The sequence below is a fragment of the Salmo salar genome, unplaced genomic scaffold (genome assembly GCF_965601325.2).
Source record: "Salmo salar unplaced genomic scaffold, fSalSal1 ptg000206l, whole genome shotgun sequence".
NCBI lineage: Eukaryota > Metazoa > Chordata > Actinopteri > Salmoniformes > Salmonidae > Salmo > Salmo salar.
This window is the reverse complement of record NW_027675329.1, coordinates 812,501-831,128: the sequence shown is the minus strand read 5'-3', so window position 1 is coordinate 831,128 and position 18,628 is coordinate 812,501. Positions and strand designations below refer to the sequence as shown.

The 18,628-nt window shown below is 48.5% G+C and overlaps 1 protein-coding gene across 1 annotated transcript in view; it reads right to left on the bottom strand.

The window, feature by feature from the left end:
* Positions 1–1,868, bottom strand: part of LOC145867090 (uncharacterized) — a 43,122-nt gene extending 41,254 nt beyond the window's left edge. Inside the window, exons 1-2 of the mRNA XM_082971135.1 lie at positions 1,731–1,868; positions 1,303–1,600 (exon numbers count right to left, since the gene is read on the bottom strand). Coding sequence (XP_082827261.1) covers positions 1,303–1,600; positions 1,731–1,868 — 436 coding nt within the window. The remainder of the gene's footprint in view (positions 1–1,302; positions 1,601–1,730) is intronic.
* Positions 1,869–18,628: the final 16,760 nt, after the last annotated feature.

Genomic DNA, 18,628 nt, shown 5'->3' with positions numbered 1-18,628 from the left:
TAATCCAGTCCATTCTTCAGGAAGAACATTCAGAAGTTTGTTTTTCCCACACATCCAAAAGCTATCAGCAATACCTCTATCTTGGTTCTTTAACATAGTAAGAGATGGTGCAACCTGAGTGATGTGGCCACATGAACCCCTCCTATTGGTAATTAATCCTTTCTCATCAAATTTGCTAATCCCCGCAATCTCTAACACCCAGATAGTGTCACATTTAACAGTTGTGTTTCCTACGTTAATCCCACCAATACCATAGTTATAGAAACATTAATATTTTCCCTTAACCACAGTACTTTTTTCTATGTGAGGTCTAGTTAAATCAGTTTTAATGTTGTATGCAGCACATTCCTTATTAGCCAGTACAGTCTAATTTAACATAGTTTTACCCCTAGTACTACCCAAGGCCATTCTGCATTCAATGTCACAAAGGAATATGGTACTTTCCCGGTTTACAATTAGCATTTTTCCAATTAGCACAACTGTCAAATGATGCAGGTTCAGGTACTATTAACACTTCAGACAAGGGTGATTTGCTGCACAAGATACAATCGTCCATTCAATGTCTGTCCGCCGTATACCTAGCCCATTTATACTAATCATTCTTTACCGCTTCTTCCAATGTTTTGTCCTTGAGCGGTTCTGGTTCTAACATATTTGCTGTTTCATCCGCGTCGTTCTCTTGAGGTGGACTGTTGGGTTTTGTCAACAAGTTCCAAATGTCAGTAAAGAACCCTGCTGTTTCTGATGCTTTTGGTTTTGTTGTAGGTATAGTGGATTTTTCACCCAGAGTAGTAGTTGGTACTCTGGTGGTGACCACTGTGGTGTGTACAGCAGCTGCCACAGTCGTCGTGGTTCTAGTCGTTGTAAGCACCTCTAGATTGGGTGCCGGTGTGAATTCGATTTTCATGGTGGTTGAACTGCTCCCTTCAGTCAGTCCTGTACGTGCCAGTTCAACTATAAATTCTTCTCCTTCAACGGGTTCAATGTTATTTATGCTGAGCACCCATTCATTTTCTTCTTTGGTTATTGTTAAGTCACATCCTTTCGGATCCCAAATCACTTCTCCCTTCGTCTGATGATGAGTCCATCCACAGTACGCGACATCAGGTAGGGGTTTTACCCTGTATATCGTGACCGATCTTTGTTCTCCTGTTTCCGTTATGATCTGAGGTGGGACTGGAATGCTAACCTTGTTTGTCCTACCCGGTTGTTCGGCAGGTTCCTCTCTTTTTTTCCTATTCAATTGTTCATCAAGGGGACCGGGTGAGTGTCGAGAAGTCAATTGTGGGAAAAGTCCCTTGCCCTTTGGCCCGTGGAACGTCTCCCTCTTTTCTCCATTGGGAAGTTTCTCCTCCTGCTGTTTGAGTAGTTTCTCCTTCGGCAGCTCCTGTTGGGCTCGTCTCTCCTTCAGTAGCTTCTGTTGGGATATTTCCTTCTTCAGTGGCTCCTGTAGGGGTATTTCCTTCTTTAGCTTGTGGATCTCCCTCCTCTGACCCACCTGGCTCCCCATCTGGGTAGTCATTAATTCCAGGGAAGAATTGTTCCCATTCTCTGGGGTGTACTTCTGGGTCCCATTGTATTGGGCTTTCGCCATAGATATCTGCCACAGCAGGCATATCACCAGGAGTATCAGGCATATCGTTCCCCCCCTCCCCTTGGAGTCTCTGGTCCCACAGGTTTGAATATTGTTGGTTGGCAGGTTTCTTCTCCCGCCCTGTTTCTTCGTTTACTTCTTCTGAGAGCAGTTGGTGGTGTATCAGTTGTTTCTTGGCTTCCACTTGGCCTGTTAGCTTCCTGGCTTCCTTTTGGAGCCACAATTTCTTCCGCTGCTTCTTCTCCTGTCGCGTCCCCGTTTGGTGTATCAGCATCCTCTTTTCTATCCGGTTGTTTCTTCCTTTCTGTTGGGACTCTGGTGCAGTGGTTGAGATGATACCACGTCTTGCTTCCTTTCACCTGGACGGCTGTTGATGTTGCTTCGGCCACCTCGTAGGGTCCTTCTCTCCTTGGTTGATCCCACTTTCTCCGGAACACCCGAATGTAGACCAGGTCCCCTGGTATTACCTGGCGTGGCCCCTCTGGTCTCTACTCCGGTTCCTTCTTTTTCTCCTGTGAATATATAACTTCATGTATCTTGGTTAGGTGCTTTACATATGATTTTAGTTCTGTTTCTAGTATGTCTAAAGAGGGACCTTTGTACAGTCCCCCTAGTGATGGCACAGGCATGGGTCGACCCGTAAGCATTTCATGCGGTGACAAGTGCGTGTTTCTGTTAGTTTCCATGCGACTGCTCATTAGTGCAAGCGGCAAAGCATCTACCCAGTTAAGCCCTGTGGATAGGCAAATCTTTAATGCAAGGCTGCCAATCCCTGATAACAGGGTGGGTAGCCTTGGGCTACTGGATCTAATTTAGTACTGTAGCACGCAATAGGCTGTTTCTTCCTACCACTACATGTTTCCTGCATGAGAATAGCAGCCGCACAGTTGTCACACCTATTTGCTACGTATAACAAAAATGGTTTAGTGTAGTCGGGGGCCGCTAGGGCCGGTGCTGTCTGCATCTCTTTTTTAAGTGTTTCAAACGCAACTACAGCATCCGCGTTCCACTCCAGCGGTGCTCTTAGATTAAGCTGTCCTGCTTCCTTCATTATTTCTCTCAGAGGAGCTGTCTTGACTACATACTCCTTTGTCCAGTCAGGTTAAGTCCTGTCATTCCTAAAAAGGTCATCATTTGCGCTACCGTTTGTGGTAATGGTGCTTTGCTAATTCCCTCTAGCTGTCCTGGAGCTATGGCTTTGGTTCCATGGGCTATTGTTCTGCCTAAGTACTCAACCTGGGGTTGACAGTACTGTCATTTTGTTTTAGAGACCTTGTGTCCTCCGTCTGCTAACCGCTGCAGTACTTTTAGTGAGTCTGAGTGGCACTGTTCTACTGTGGAGGCACAGATTAACAGGTCATCTACATATTGGATCAGAGTGCCGTCAAGCATTAATTCTTCTAGATCTGCTCTCAATATTTGATTGAACAAGTGCGGGCTATTTTTAAATCCTTGGGGGAGACGAGAGTAAGACAGAGTTTTTCCTCTGTACCTAAATGCAAACAAGTACCTACATTCCTCCGCCAGGGGGACACTAAAAAATGCTCCACATAGATCAATCACGGTGAAGTATTTGGCATCTGGGGAACGTTAGTCAACAGCGTGTGAGGATTGGGAACTTCCGCTGGACAATCTTGTGCTATATCATTAATAGCCCTTAAGTCATGTACCAATCTCCATTTTTTACCATCGGCTTTAAGCACAGGTAGCAAAGGTGTATTGCAAACACTTGGCATCTCAATCAATACTCCTGTCTTGATCAATCCTTCAATTGTTGAATTTATTCCTTCTTCAGCTTCAGGCTTCATAGGATACTGGGCTTTCCAGGGGAGTTTGGCGTCTGGTTTTACTTTTATGTTGATCGGACTTGCTGATTTGACAAGCCCCACGTCGGTGTCATGTTGTGACCATACTTCTGATGGTATGGTTTTTTTCCATTTCTTCTCTAAGCTCCCTAAGTAGCCCTATCCCTTCACCTAACACTACTTGTTGGCCTGCACTGACCTCTATCTCCCTAGAATCGCCAATCATCATTGTAGTGGTTACTATCTTGATAAATGCTTTATCTTCGGAATGGAAGATCAATGGATTGTCTGTTTTGTCCCATATTGTCTTTTTAGCTTTCCTCATCATGGGTCCTAGATCTTTTGATGTGAAACCTTGATTCACCAGCAATGTGATGTGAGGGATAGAGTCAGAAACATTGAACCATTTTTGTACAAATTCAGATCCATCTTCGTCCATCACATCCATGGCTGCTCCCTGTTCTCCAATGATTATATATTGGGACATAATTGGTGCTTTCCTACCATTTGCCCCCATAACCCAGAGCTGTTCTAATAATGGGTCCTGATGAGGGTCAAATTGCATTGTGCAGTGATATTCAGCTTTTGCTCTAACGGCTTTAGGTATTTGGGCCTGAATAAATTTACCCCATCTCCTCGCTGTTCTGTCTACATCTGTCTCAATTCCTCCTAACCAATATACGTTGGCCATGACTCCTGTGCTTACCACTGGTAATTGTAGTCCTATTTTTTCTATTATCACCCCGTCGGGGGAACATTTAATTTGTATACCCATTTTGCATAGGGCATCTCTTCCTAAAAGATTAACTGGTGTTTGATCTGATACCAGTATTGGGATTGTGGCTGATTTACCATTGGCAGTAAGATGAACTGGAGCGGTCATTGGAATTAGCTGCGTATTTCCCGAGAATCCTATTGTTTTGGCATATTTACCAGACATGGGGAGATGAGAGGCATAATTTGAACTCACACATGTGTAAGTGGCTCCAGTATATATCATCATGGGTATGTCTTTATTCTCTATTTGAACCTGCAACACAGGTTCTTGGTCAGCTCTTGTGGTTAGAATTGGGAACTGACCCTCCCCTTTAGGATTCTCTGGGCACCCCTAGTACGTCTGATTGGGTCCTGACCATGGGTTCACAGGGCCCGGGGGTGGGTTTTGGCTGCCCTGCCATCCCCCAGTAGGGCCCCAGCCATTATGGTTTCCACCAGCAGGTGGCCGCCAGCCACCGGAGCTGTTGTTTGTTGGTGGACGCCTATTGTAGGTGTTATCCCCAGTCCGATCCTGCCATGGGTTTGTGGGACATTCACGTCTGGTGTGTCCTGGTTGGTAGCAACCCCAACACACACCAGGCGACCCCCGCGGGTTCCTGGGCCCTCTCCCTTGATCCACCATGTTTTTCTGTTGTCTATTCCCACCATTCCAATTCTGGGGCTGTGCATACACATTTGCTACTGGCAATGGGGCAGGCACTTGGGCCCGCCCGGGGGTTGACGGTTGCGTCCCTCCTGGGGAAACAGCAGCCATTGTTCCAATCTCGGGCACAGGAGTGGTTACCGAGGCCTGGACTTTCTTCTTTCCCTTGGTCAGTTCTTCCAGCTGCAACTGGGCCAACCTTCTCTGGATTTCCTTTCCTTGTTCAGCTTGTTTCCAGTTACCATGGGGGTTCGTTCACTTCCCACTCTGTGCCGTTGATTCCTCCCTCCTGCATGATTTCTCCCATTCTCTGCACGCTCGTTACCCATGCCAACAATGCCCTTATGTCGCCCACCGCCAGCAATTTCCCCATTGTAAATTATTCAAAGGTCCTGATCCACTTTCCAGCTCCCTCATGGAGGTCCGGCAACCGGGCAACCAACCCTTCCAGGTCCTGCGTAGCCCATGGTATGTAGTGTTCTTGATTTCCTTTAATCAGGATTGGACATTGTTTATTCGGGACTATAGTGTCCTGCTTTCTTCTTTGCCCCTTCTCTGAGTACTCTGCGATCTGTTTCTGTGGGCTCATATCTCAAATAGGGGACAGTCTTGGTGAAGAATCTGAAGAAGAGGAAGAAAGTGGTAGACTTGGTATAAATCAACTAGAAAGAAGAAGTAAACTATTAACACAACAGATACAAGAGGAGTATGAACGAGCACAGGAAGAATATGTACAAGAGCAAGAAAGACAAGATGAGGCGATAGCTCGCAACCTACAGGAGAGCCTGAGATATGAGCCCACAGAAACAGATCACAGGTGGGGGTTCGTTCTCCCTTTTCCTCATGGGAATCTGTCCATGGGAGTAAGGTGGGGGTTCGTTCTCCCTCTTCCTCATGGGAATCTGTCCATGGGAGTAAGGTGGGGGTTCGTTCTCCCTTTTCCTCATGGGAATCTGTCCATGGGAGTAAGGTGGGGGTTCGTTCTCCCTTTTCCTCATGGGAATCTGTCCATGGGAGTAAGGTGGGGGTTCGTTCTCCCTTTTCCTCATGGGAATCTGTCCATGGGAGTAAGGTGGGGGTTCGTTCTCCCTCTTCCTCATGGGAATCTGTCCATGGGAGTAAGGTGGGGGTTCGTTCTCCCTTTTCCTCATGGGAATCTGTCCATGGGAGTAAGGTGGGGGTTCGTTCTCCCTTTTCCTCATGGGAATCTGTCCATGGGAGTAAGGTGGGGGTTCGTTCTCCCTCTTCCTCATGGGAATCTGTCCATGGGAGTAAGGTGGGGGTTCGTTCTCCCTTTTCCTCATGGGAATCTGTCCATGGGAGTAAGGTGGGGGTTCGTTCTCCCTTTTCCTCATGGGAATCTGTCCATGGGAGTAAGGTGGGGGTTCGTTCTCCCTTTTCCTCATGGGAATCTGTCCATGGGAGTAAGGTGGGGGTTCGTTCTCCCTTTTCCTCATGGGAATCTGTCCATGGGAGTAAGGTGGGGGTTCGTTCTCCCTCTTCATCATGGGAATCTGTCCATGGGAGTAAGGTGGGGGTTCGTTCTCCCTCTTCCTCATGGGAATCAGTCCATGGGAGTAAGGTGGGGGTTCGTTCTCCCTCTTCCTCATGGGAATCTGTCCATGGGAGTAAGGTGGGGGTTCGTTCTCCCTCTTCCTCATGGGAATCTGTCCATGGGAGTAAGGTGGGGGTTTATTCTCCCTCTTCCTCATGGGAATCTGTCCATGGGAGTAAGGTGGGGGTTCGTTCTCCCTCTTCCTCATGGGAATCTGTCCATGGGAGTAAGGTGGGGGTTCGTTCTCCCTTTTCCTCATGGGAATCTGTCCATGGGAGTAAGGTGGGGGTTCGTTCTCCCTTCTTCCTCATGGGAATCTGTCCATGGGAGTAAGGTGGGGGTTCGTTCTCCCTTTTCCTCATGGGAATCTGTCCATGGGAGTAAGGTGGGGGTTCGTTCTCCCTCTTCCTCATGGGGAATCTGTCCATGGGAGTAAGGTGGGGGTTCGTTCTCCCTCTTCCTCATGGGAATCTGTCCATGGGAGAAAGGTGGGGGTTCGTTCTCCCTCTTCCTCATGGGAATCTGTCCATGGGAGTAAGGTGGGGGTTCGTTCTCCCTCTTCCTCATGGGAATCTGTCCATGGGAGTAAGGTGGGGGTTCGTTCTCCCTCTTCCTCATGGGAATCTGTCCATGGGAGTAAGGTGGGGGTTCGTTCTCCCTCTTCCTCATGGGAATCTGTCCATGGGAGTAAGGTGGAGGTTCGTTCTCCCTCTTCCTCATGGGAATCTGTCCATGGGAGTAAGGTGGGGGTTCGTTCTCCCTTTTCCTCATGGGAATCTGTCCATGGGAGTAAGGTGGGGGTTCGTTCTCCCTTTTCCTCATGGGAATCTGTCCATGGGAGTAAGGTGGGGGTTCGTTCTCCGCTTTTCCTCATGGGAATCTGTCCATGGGAGTAAGGTGGGGGTTCGTTCTCCCTCTTCCTCATGGGAATCTGTCCATGGGAGTAAGGTGGGGGTTCGTTCTCCCCTTTTCCTCATGGGAATCTGTCCATGGGAGTAAGGTGGGGGTTCGTTCTCCCTCTTCCTCATGGGAATCTGTCCATGGGAGTAAGGTGGGGGTTCGTTCTCCCTCTTCCTCATGGGAATCTGTCCATGGGAGTAAGGTGGGGGTTCGTTCTCCCTCTTTCCTCATGGGAATCTGTCCATGGGAGTAAGGGTGGGGGTTCGTTCTCCCTCTTCCTCATGGGAATCTGTCCATGGGAGTAAGGTGGGGGTTCGTTCTCCCTTTTCCTCATGGGAATCTGTCCATGGGAGTAAGGTGGGGGTTCGTTCTCCCTCTTCCTTTTGGGAATCTGTCCAATGGGAGTAAGGTGGGGGTTCGTTCTCCCTCTTCCTCATGGGAATCTGTCCATGGGAGTAAGGTGGGGGATTCGTTCTCCCTTTTCCTCATGGGAATCTGTCCATGGGAGTAAGGTGGGGGTTCGTTCTCCCTCTTCCTCATGGGAATCTGTCCATGGGAGTAAGGTGGGGGTTCGTTCTCCCTCTTCCTCATGGGAATCTGTCCATGGGAGTAAGGTGGGGGTTCGTTCTCCCTTTTCCTCATGGGAATCTGTCCATGGGAGTAAGGTGGGGGTTCGTTCTCCCTCTTCCTCATGGGAATCTGTCCATGGGAGTACGGTGGGGGTTCGTTCTCCCTCTTCCTCATGGGAATCTGTCCATGGGAGTAAGGTGGGGGGTTCGTTCTCCCTCTTTCCTCATGGGAATCTGTCCATGGGAGTAAGGTGGGGGTTCGTTCTCCCTCTTCCTCATGGGAATCTGTCCATGGGAGTAAGGTGGGGGTTCGTTCTCCCTCTTTCCTCATGGGAATCTGTCCATGGGAGTAAGGTGGGGGTTCGTTCTCCCTCTTTCCTCATGGGAATCTGTCCATGGGAGTATGGTGGGGGTTCGTTCCTCCCTCTTTCCTCATGGGAATCTGTCCATGGGAGTAAGGTGGGGGTTCGTTCTCCCTTCTTCCTCATGGGAATCTGTCCATGGGAGTAAGGTGGGGGTTCGTTCTCCCTCTTCCTCATGGGAATCTGTCCATGGGAGTAAGGTGGGGGTTCGTTAAGGCTCCCTCTTCTCCTCATGGGAATCTGTCCATGGGAGGCATTTTTAGTTCTATCAAGTTCATATTTATATCCAAAAACAGCGTTTTACTATGGCATTGATGTTGAGGAAATCGTTTCCCTCCAATAACCGGCAGTCAAGTCCAACACCACAAATTAAATAATTAAAATTAGAAAACATTGGTAAAATATTATATTGTCATTTAAAGAATTATAGATTTACATCTCTTGAACGCAATCAACTTGCCAGATTTAAAAATAACCTTACTGGGAAATCACACTTTGCAATAATCTGAGCACTGCGCCCAGAAAAATACGACGTTGCGATACAGACTAGACGTCATGTTGGGGAGATCTAAAATCGAAAATACTATGTAAATAATCCATTACCTTTGATCTCTCTTCATCAGATGTCACTTCAGGTATCACAGGTCCATAACGAATGTAGTTTTGTTCAAAAAGCTCATCATTTATGTCCAAAAATCTCCGTCTTGTTAGCACATGATCTAAGCCAGCCAGGACTCTTGTCATGAACGAGGGGAAAAAAACATATTTACGTTCGTTCAAACATGTCAAACGTTGTATAGCATAAATCATTAGGGCCTTTTTAACCAGAACATGAATAATATTCAAGGTGGACGAATGCATACTCTTTTATAACGTATTGGAACGAGGGTACCCAACATGAACTCAAGCGCTGCCAGGTGTCTAATGGGCCATCACCGTTCATGGCTCTTTGTTCGGTCAGATCTCCCTCCAGAAGACTCAAAAACACTTTGTAAACGCTGGTGACATCTAGTGGAGAAGCAATAGGAAGATGCCAAAACGTCCCTCAGCCCCTGTGTTTTTCAATGGGATTGGAGAGGGGGGGACCTGATCCTAGATCATAATGAATCAGATTACATGGAGAGGGGGGACCTGATCCTAGATCATAATGAATCAGATTACATGGAGAGGGGGGACCTGATCCTAGATTATAATGAGTCAGATTACATGGAGAGGAGGGACCTGATCCTAGATCATAATGAGTCAGATTACATGGAGAGGGGGGACCTGATCCTAGATCATAAATAATCAGATTACATGGAGAGGGGGGGACCTGATCCTAGATTATAATGAGTCAGATTACATGGAGAGGGGGGACCTGATCCTAGATCATAATGAATCAGATTACATGGAAAGGGGGGGACCTGATCCTAGATTATAATGAGTCAGATTACATGGAGAGGGGGGGACCTGATCCTAGATCATAATGAATCAGATTACATGGAGAGGAGGGACCTGATCCTAGATCATAATGAATCAGATTACATGGAGAGGGGGGACCTGATCCTAGATCATAATGAATCAGATTACATGGAGAGACGGATATATATAATATAGGCTACTATTTTTTTAATATTTAATATGCCATAAACTATTGTTTTTTTAACAGTTTCATTAATTCATTGTAATTAACTTAATCATTATGACACACCCCTCTCTATTGTCATTGGTTGCACTAATTGCACTGTTTGTCAACATAACCTGGTTCAAGTATTGATGACATCACCCTGAAGAAGGCACAGTGATGCTGAAACGTTGGTAAATACCCAATAAATGACTGGGAGTTTATATATGGAGTGTGGGATTCTCTATTTTGATAGTTTATAACTCTTATGTATGTGCCATCTTTATGTGTTTTTCAGGCAGCCTGGGAAAGAACTGAAAAAACTCACTAAAGAGTCAAGACAGAGACACCAGAAAGACCCAAGAAGACTTGGACGCAGCATCAGAGGACAGAGAGGGATGTTCAGAACTCCCTCAGTCTGGTCAGTTGGTGAGGGTAGGCTGCTTACCTGACATGGAGGAAGTCCCCCCTCCTCTCCCCTACCTTCCCTATACCCCCTCCTCTCCCCTACCTTCCCTATACCCCCCTCCTCTCCCCTACCTTCCCTATACCCCCCTCCTCTCCCCCTACCTTCCCTATACCCCCCTCCTCTCCCCTACCTTCCCTATACCCCCTCCCCTACCTTCCCTATACCCCCTCCTCTCCCCTACATTCCCTATACCCCCTCCTCTCCCCTACATTCCCTATACCCCCTCCTCTCCTCTACCTTCCCTATACCCCCTCCTCTCCCCTACCTTCCCTATACCCCCTCCTCTCCCCTACCTTCCCTATACCCCCTCCTCTCCTCTACCTTCCCTATACCCCCTCCTCTCCCCTACCTTCCCTATACCCCCCCTCCTCTCCCCTACCTTCCCTATACCCCCCTCCTCTCCCCTACCTTCCCTATACCCCCTCTTCTCCCCTACCTTCCCTATACCCCCTCCTCTCCCTTATACCCCCTCCTCTCCCCTACCTTCCCTATACCCCCTCCTCTCCCCTACCTTCCCTATACACCCTCCTCTCCCTTATACCCCCTCCTCTCCCCTATAACCCCTCCTCTCCCCTACCATCCCTATACCCCCCTCCTCTCCCCTACCTTCCCTATAACCCCTCCTCTCCCCTACCTTCCCTATACCCCCTCCTCTCCCCTATACCCCCTCCTCTCCCCTACCTTCCCTATACCCCCTCCTCTCCCCTACCTTCCCTATAACCCCTCCTCTCCCCTACCTTCCCTATACCCCCCTCCTCTCCCCTACCTTCCCTATACCCCCTCCTCTCCCCTACCTTCCCTATACCCTAATCCTCCTCCCCCCTACCTTCCCTATACCCCCTCCTCTCCCCTACCTTCCCTATACCCCCCCCCTCCTCTCCCCTACCTTCCCTATACCCCCTCCTCTCCCCTACCTTCCCTATACCCTCCTCCTCTCCCCTACCTTCCCTATACCCTCCTCCTCTCCCCTACCTTCCCTATACCTCCCCTCCTCTCCCCTACCTTCCCTATACCCCCTCCTCTCCCCTACCTTCCCTATACCCCCTCCTCTCCCCTACCTTCCCTATACCCCCTCCTCTCCCCTACCTTCCCTATACCCCCCCTCCTCTCCCCTACCTTCCCTATACCCCTCTCCTCTCCCCTACCTTCCCTATACCCCCTCCTGTCCCCTACCTTCCCTATACCCCCTCCTCTCCTCTACCTTCCCTATACCCCCTCCTCTCCCCCCACCTTCCCTATGCCCCCTCCTCTCCCCTACCTTCCCTATACCCCCTCCTCTCCCCTACCTTCCCTATACCCCCTCCTCTCCCCTACCTTCCCTATAACCCCTCCTCTCCCCTACCTTCCCTATAACCCCTCCTCTCCCCTACCTTCCCTATACCCCCCCTCCTCTCCCCTACCTTCCCAATACCCCCCTCCTCTCCCCTACCTTCCCTATACCCCCTCCTCTCCCCTACCTTCCCTATACCCCCTCCTCTCCCCTACCTTCCCTATACCCCCCTCCTGTCCCCTACCTTCCCTCTACCCCCCCCCCCCCCATTATGTTGGACCATCATGTTTATTTGTTTGAATCTTGTCTTTGTTTGTGATCAGGTTAGAAGAGAATGACTCCTCAACCCAAGAGGCCCTGGAGCAGCTGTGATCAGGTTAGAAGAGAATGACTCCTCAACCCAAGAGGCCCTGGAGCAGCTGTGATCAGGTTAGAAGAGAATGACTCCTCAACCCAAGAGGCCCTGGAGCAGCTGTGAGAGAGCAGCAGTGTGGAAACATTTGGGGAAATTTAAGGAAGGTTTCCTGGTAAAGAGGATTGACTGTTACGTAAAGGGTCAGAGCCACTGAGTGGACAAAATATTAAGGATACCTTCCTAATATTGAGTTGCGCCTGGTCAGTTTGTCATGGAAAGAAAGGTGTCCTTAATGTTTTGTGTAAATTACATAATAACTATACATTTATGGATTGATTTATATAGCCTATTGTTTTCTATTTATTCAACCTGCCATCTACCCACCTGGGGACTGAGGGTTATGAGAGAACCCCCACATCACTAGCTTCTCTTTATTCAACCTGCCATCTACTCACCTGGGGACTGAGGGTTATGAGAGAACCCCCACATCACTAGCTTCTCTTTATTCAACCTGCCATCTACCCACCTGGGGACTGAGGGTTATGAGAGAACCCCCACATCACTAGCTTCTCTTTATTCAACCTGCCATCTACCCACCTGGGGACTGAGGGTTATGAGAGAACCCCCACATCACTAGCTTGCAGGTTCTGCAGCCTTGTAAAGATAAGGAGGGGATGAATGGGAGGCAGGTTGGCATTTATTGTCATAAATCTTGCCCTGGAGGCAGGTTGGTATTTATTGTCATGAATCTTGCCCTGGAGGCAGGTTGGCATTTATTGTTATGAATCTTGTTCTGGAGGCAGGTTGGCATTTATTGTCATGAATCTTGTTCTGGAGGCAGGTTGGCATTTATTGTCATGAATCTTGTTCTGGAGGGAGGTTGGCATTTATTGTCATGAATCTTGCCCTGGAGGCAGGTTGGCATTTATTGGTATGAATCTTGCCCTCTAGGCAGTTCAGCAAAGTATTCACTAGCTGGCACAGGCACAAAGTAATACAATCAGATTTTAATCCTTACCTCAACCCTAACCACACTGCTAATCCTTCCCTTAAATTAAGACCATAAAACAACATTATTTTCCACAGCCAATTCTGACTTTGCAGCTGACATATCTAGAGGAAATCGCACAGTTCTGCCTCCAGGTCAAGATTCATGACAAACGTCAACATGAGACAGGGAGAAGCAATGTAAAAATCAATAACGAAATTGTTTTCACAATAAACATGCTTTTTCTTGTTTCAAGTATGTTTTATTATGAAAAGTACAATATATCCATGTATACTTGTACAACTATGGAGCGTATGTCCACATATAATTGTACAATTTGTTTTTCCAACATAAAAGACAAGAAATGATCACATTGGTATTTTAACAGTGTTATTGTAAGAGTTTAAATGTTTAAACAGAGGATACATCTAAAACAGGATAAAACAAGTGCACTATGTTGTGAGAATGTTACTTTAACGTCGACTCATAACGTCACACTATAACTTCATGGGAGTCTTGTGGAAAGACTAACGGTGTTATTGTAAGAGGTCATGGGTCAAGGTCCTCACAATTATAGGAAGATGCGCATGTGTGTGTGTATGTGTCCTGTTTGTGTGTGTGTGTGTGTGTGTGTGTGTGTCCAGTGTGTGTGAGTCCAGTGTGTGTGTGTTTGTTTGTCTAGTGTGTGTGTGTGTGTGTGTGTGTTTGTCCAGTGTGTGTGTGTGTGTGTGTGTGTTTGTTTTTGTCCAGTGTGTGTGTGTGTGTGTGTGTTTGTCCAGTGTGTGTGTGTGTGTTTGTCCAGTGTGTGTGTGTGTGTGTGTGTTTGTCCAGTGTGTGTGTGTGTGTGTGTTTGTCCAGTGTGTGTGTGTGTGTGTCCAGTGTGTGTGTGTGTGTGTCCAGTGTGTGTGTGTGTGTGTCCAGTGTGTGTGTGTGTGTTTGTCCAGTGTGTGTGTGTGTTTGTCCAGTGTGTGTGTGTGTTTGTCCAGTTTGTGTGTGTGTGTGTGTGTTTGTCCAGTGTGTGTGTGTGTGTGTGTTTGTCCAGTGTGTGTGTGTGTGTGTTTGTCCAGTGTGTGTGTGTGTGTGTGTGTGTTTGTCCAGTGTGTGTGTGTGTGTGTGTTTGTCCAGTGTGTGTGTGTGTGTGTGTGTTTGTCCAGTGTGTGTGTGTGTGTGTGTGTGTTTGTCCAGTGTGTGTGTGTGTGTGTGTTTGTCCAGTGTGTGTGTGTGTGTGTGTTTGTCCAGTGTGTGTGTGTGTGTGTGTTTGTCCAGTGTGTGTGTGTGTGTGTGTGTGTGTCCAGTGTGTGTGTGTCCAGTGTGTGTGTGTCCAGTGTGTGTGTGTGTGTGTGTCCAGTGTGTGTGTGTGTGTCCAGTGTGTGTGTGTGTGTCCAGTGTGTGTGTGTGTGTGTCCAGTGTGTGTGTGTGTGTGTCCAGTGTGTGTGTGTGTGTGTCCAGTGTGTGTGTGTGTGTGTCCAGTGTGTGTGTGTGAGTCCAGTGTGTGTGTGTGAGTCCAGTGTGTGTGTGTTTGTCTAGTGTGTGTGTCCAGTGTGTGTGTGTCTGTGTGTATCCAGTGTTTGTGTGTGTGTGTGTCCAGTGTGTGTGTTTGTCCACTTTGTTTGTCCAGTGTGTGTGTGTGTGTCCAGTGTGTGTGTGTGTGTGTGTGTATTTTTGTTTGACCAGTGTGTGTGTGTGTGAGGTTATTATTTCAGGGACACTGAGTCGCCACCATAATCAACCCTAAACCCTGGATAGAGGGGCTCAGTGAATGTGGAGGTGAATGTGATCAGGTGGGTCAGTGTGTCAGAGGAGGCTCTATAGAAGGACAGAGTGCCGGCTGGCCAGTCCAGATACACTCCTACTCTGTGGGGGCTGGAGGAGGGGACGTCTATGGTAGTGGAGTTATTATTATGCCTGGCAGAGTAACTGTTGTCATAGCAGAACAGACACCAGGACTTGTCATTGTATCCAAGCCAACAGTCCTCACCCCATCCTCTCCTGTTGATTCCTTTATATGTCACTCCTATACCAGCCCCCATTACCCCACTCCACTCTACCTCCCAGTAACAGCGCCCAGTCAGACCCTCTCTACACAGCACCTGTCTACAGACCTCAAATCTCTCTGGGTGATCAGGATACGGCTGCTTCTCTCTCCTACATGTCACCTTTCTGTTCTCCTCAGACAGAGAGAGGAGTCTGTGTACTGTGTTTAGGTCCAGTGTGAGATCACAGACATCTGATGGATGAAACCAGATACAATATTAGAAATCATCATCATTCACATTAGAATGTTAACTCACTTTTCACTAATTCATTTAATGTAGATGTTTCTAGGTATCAAAAGGAGCAGTTAAGGTAACTTGAGACTTGTTGAATGATCACATGTTATACTGTATGGTAATATAATACACACTTATTCACATTAATTACACACACACACACACACACACACACACACACACACAGACACACACACACACAGTCATATCAACTCTTTGTAAACTTTGGTGTCCCTGATTTGTGCTTCTGTAGAACTACAGCTGATATTTAATATGACCAAGTCAGTAATGATGGTGGTCTTTGACTTAACTTGAATTAAGACTTATTCTTAGTCATATTCTTCACAGCAGTCAACACTCACATTTTCTAAGTCCAGGTTTCATTCTGTTCTCTCCACCATGTTCCACACTGTAGCGGTAAGCAGAAGAACAGACAGTCAATGAGGGATACACCTGAACTCACACACACACACACACACACACACACACACACACACACACACACACACACACGCACACGCACACGCACACGCACTGGTCAAGCGTTGGTAAGAGCGTTTTCAGTGTTTGTGTCCAGTGTGTGTGTGTAAGTTCAGTATGTGTGAGTGTCCTGTGTGAGTGTGTGTGTGTCCAGTGTGTGTGTGTGTGTCCAGTGTGTGTGTGTGTGTGTGTGTGTGTGTGTGTGTGTCCAGTGTGTGTGTGGGTGTGAGTGTGTGTGTCCAGTGTGTGTGTCCAGTGTGTGTGTGTGGGTCCAGTGTGTGTGTGTGTGTCCAGTGTGTGTGTCCTGTGTGTGTGTCCTGTGTGTGAGTGTGTGTCCAGTGTGTGTGTCCTGTGTGTGTGTGTCCAGTGTGTGTGTGTGTATGTGTGTGTCCTGTGTGTGTGTGTGTGTGTGTGTGTGTATCCTGTGTGTGTGTATATCCTGTGTGTGTGTGTGTGTGTCCTGTGTGTGTGTATGTGTGTATGTGTGTCCTGTGTGTGTCCTGTGTGTGTGTGTGTGTATGTCCTGTGTGTGTGTGTGTGTGTCCTGTGTGTGTGTGTGTGTGTGTCCTGTGTGTGTCCTGTGTGTGTGTCTGTGTGTCCTGTGTGTGTCCTGTGTGTGTGTGTGTGTGTCCAGTGTGTGTGTGTCCTGTAAGAGTGTGTGTGTGTGTCCAGTGTGTGTGTGTGGGTCCTGTGAGAGAGTGTGTGTGTGTGGGTCCTGTGAGAGTGTGTGTGTGTGTGTGGGTCCTGTGAGAGTGTGTGTGTGTGTGTGGGTCCTGTGAGAGTGTGTGTGTGTGTGTGGGTCCTGTGAGAGTGTGTGTGTGTGTGTGGGTCCTGTGAGAGTATGTGTGTGTGTGGGTCCTGTGAGAGTGTGTGTGTGTGTGTGTCCTGTGTGTGTGTGTGTGTGTGTGTCCTGTGTGTGTGTGTGCCCTGTGTGTGTGTGTGCCCTGTGTGTGTGTGTGTGTGTGTGTGTGTGTCCAGTGTGTGTGTGTGTGTGTGTGTGTGTGTCCTGTGTCCTGTGTGTGTGTGTGTGTCCTGTGTGTGTGTGTCCTGTGTGTGTGTGTGTGTGTGTGTGTGTGTGTGTGTGTGTGTGTCCTGTGTGTGTGTGTGTGTATCCTGTGTGTGTGTGTGTGTGTGTATCCTGTGTGTGTGTGTGTGTGTGTATCCTGTGTGTGTGTGTGTGTGTGTATCCTGTGTGTGTGTGTGTGTGTGTATCCTGTGTGTGTGTGTATCCTGTGTGTGTGTGTGTGTGTGTGTATCCTGTGTGTGTGTGTGTGTGTGTGTCCTGTGAGTGTGTGTGTGTCCAGTGTGTGTGTCCAGTGTGTGTGTGTGTGTGTCCTGTGAGAGTGTGTGTGTGTGTGTCCAGTGTGTGTGTGTGTGTCCTGTGTGTGTGTGTGTGTGTCCTGTGTGTGCGTGTGTCCTGTGTGAGTCCTGTGTGTGTGTGTGTGTGTCCTGTGAGTGTGTGTGTCGTGTGTGTGTGTGTGTGTCCAGTGTGTCCTGTGTGTGTGTGTGTGTCCTGTGTGTGTGTGTGTGTGTGTGTGTGTGTGTCCTGTGTGTGTGTGTGTGTGTTTGTGTGTGTGTGTGTGTGTGTGTGTGTTTGTGTGCCCTGTGTGTGTGTGTGTGTGTCCTGTGTGTGTGTCCAGTGTGTCCTGTGTGTGTGTGTCCTGTGTGTGTGTGTGTGTGTCGTGTGTGTGTGTGTCCTGTGTGTGTGTGTCCAGTGTGTCCTGTGTGTGTGTGTGTGTCCTGTGTGTGTGTGTGTGTGTGTGTCCTGTGTGTCGTGTGTGTGTGTGTCCAGTGTGTGTGTGTGTGTGTGTGTGTGTCCAGTGTGTGTGTGTCGTGTGTGTGTGTGTCCAGTGTGTGTGTGTGTGTGTGTGTGTCCAGTGTGTGTGTGTGTGTGTGTCCAGTGTGTGTGTGTGTGTGTGTCCAGTGTGTGTGTGTCCTGTGTGTGTGTGTGTGTGACCTGTGTGTGTGTGTGTGTGACCTGTGTGTGTGTGTGTCCTGTGTGGGTCCTGTGAGAGTGTGTGTGTGTGTGGGTCCTGTGAGAGTGTGTGTGTGTGTGGGTCCTGTGAGAGTGTGTGTGTGTGTGTGTGGGTCCTGTGAGAGTGTGTGTGTGTGTGGGTCCTGTGAGAGTGTGTGTGTGTGTGTGGGTCCTGTGAGAGTGTGTGTGTGTGTGTGTGGGTCCTGTGAGAGTGTGTGTGTGTGTGTGTGTGTGGGTCCTGTGAGAGTGTGTGTGTGTGTGTGGGTCCTGTGAGAGCGTGTGTGTGTGTGTGTCCTGTGTGTGTGTGTGCCCTGTGTGTGTGTGTGTGTGTGTGTGTGTGTGTGTGTGTGTGTGCCCTGTGTGTGTGTGTGTGTGTGTGTGTGTGTGTGTCCTGTGTGTGTGTGTGTGTGTCCTGTGTGTGTGTGTGTGTGTGTGTCCTGTGTGTGTGTGTGTGTGTCCTGTGTGTGTGTGTGTGTGTGTGTGTGTGTGTGTGTCCTGTGTGTGTGTGTGTCCTGTGTGTGTGTGTGTGTGTGTATCCTGTGTGTGTGTGTGTGTGTGTATCCTGTGTGTGTGTGTATCCTGTGTGTGTGAGTGTGTGTGTGTGTGTATCCTGTGTGTGTGTGTGTGTGTGTGTCCTGTGAGTGTGTGTGTGTCCAGTGTGTGTGTCCAGTGTGTGTGTGTGTGTGTGTGTGTCCTGTGAGAGTGTGTGTGTGTGTGTGTCCAGTGTGTGTGTGTGTGTCCTGTGTGTGTGTGTGTGTCCTGTGTGTGTCCTGTGTGTGCCCTGTGTGAGTGTGTGTGTGTCCTGTGAGTGTGTGTGTGTCCTGTGTGTGTGTCCTGTGTGTGTGTGTGTGTGTGTGTGTCCTGTGTGTGTCCTGTGTGTGTGTGTGTGTTTGTGTGCCCTGTGTGTGTGTGTGTGTGTGTGTTTGTGTGCCCTGTGTGTGTGTGTGTGTGTGTGTGTGCCCTGTGTGTGTGTGTGTGTGTTTGTGTGCCCTGTGTGTGTGTGTGTGTGTCCT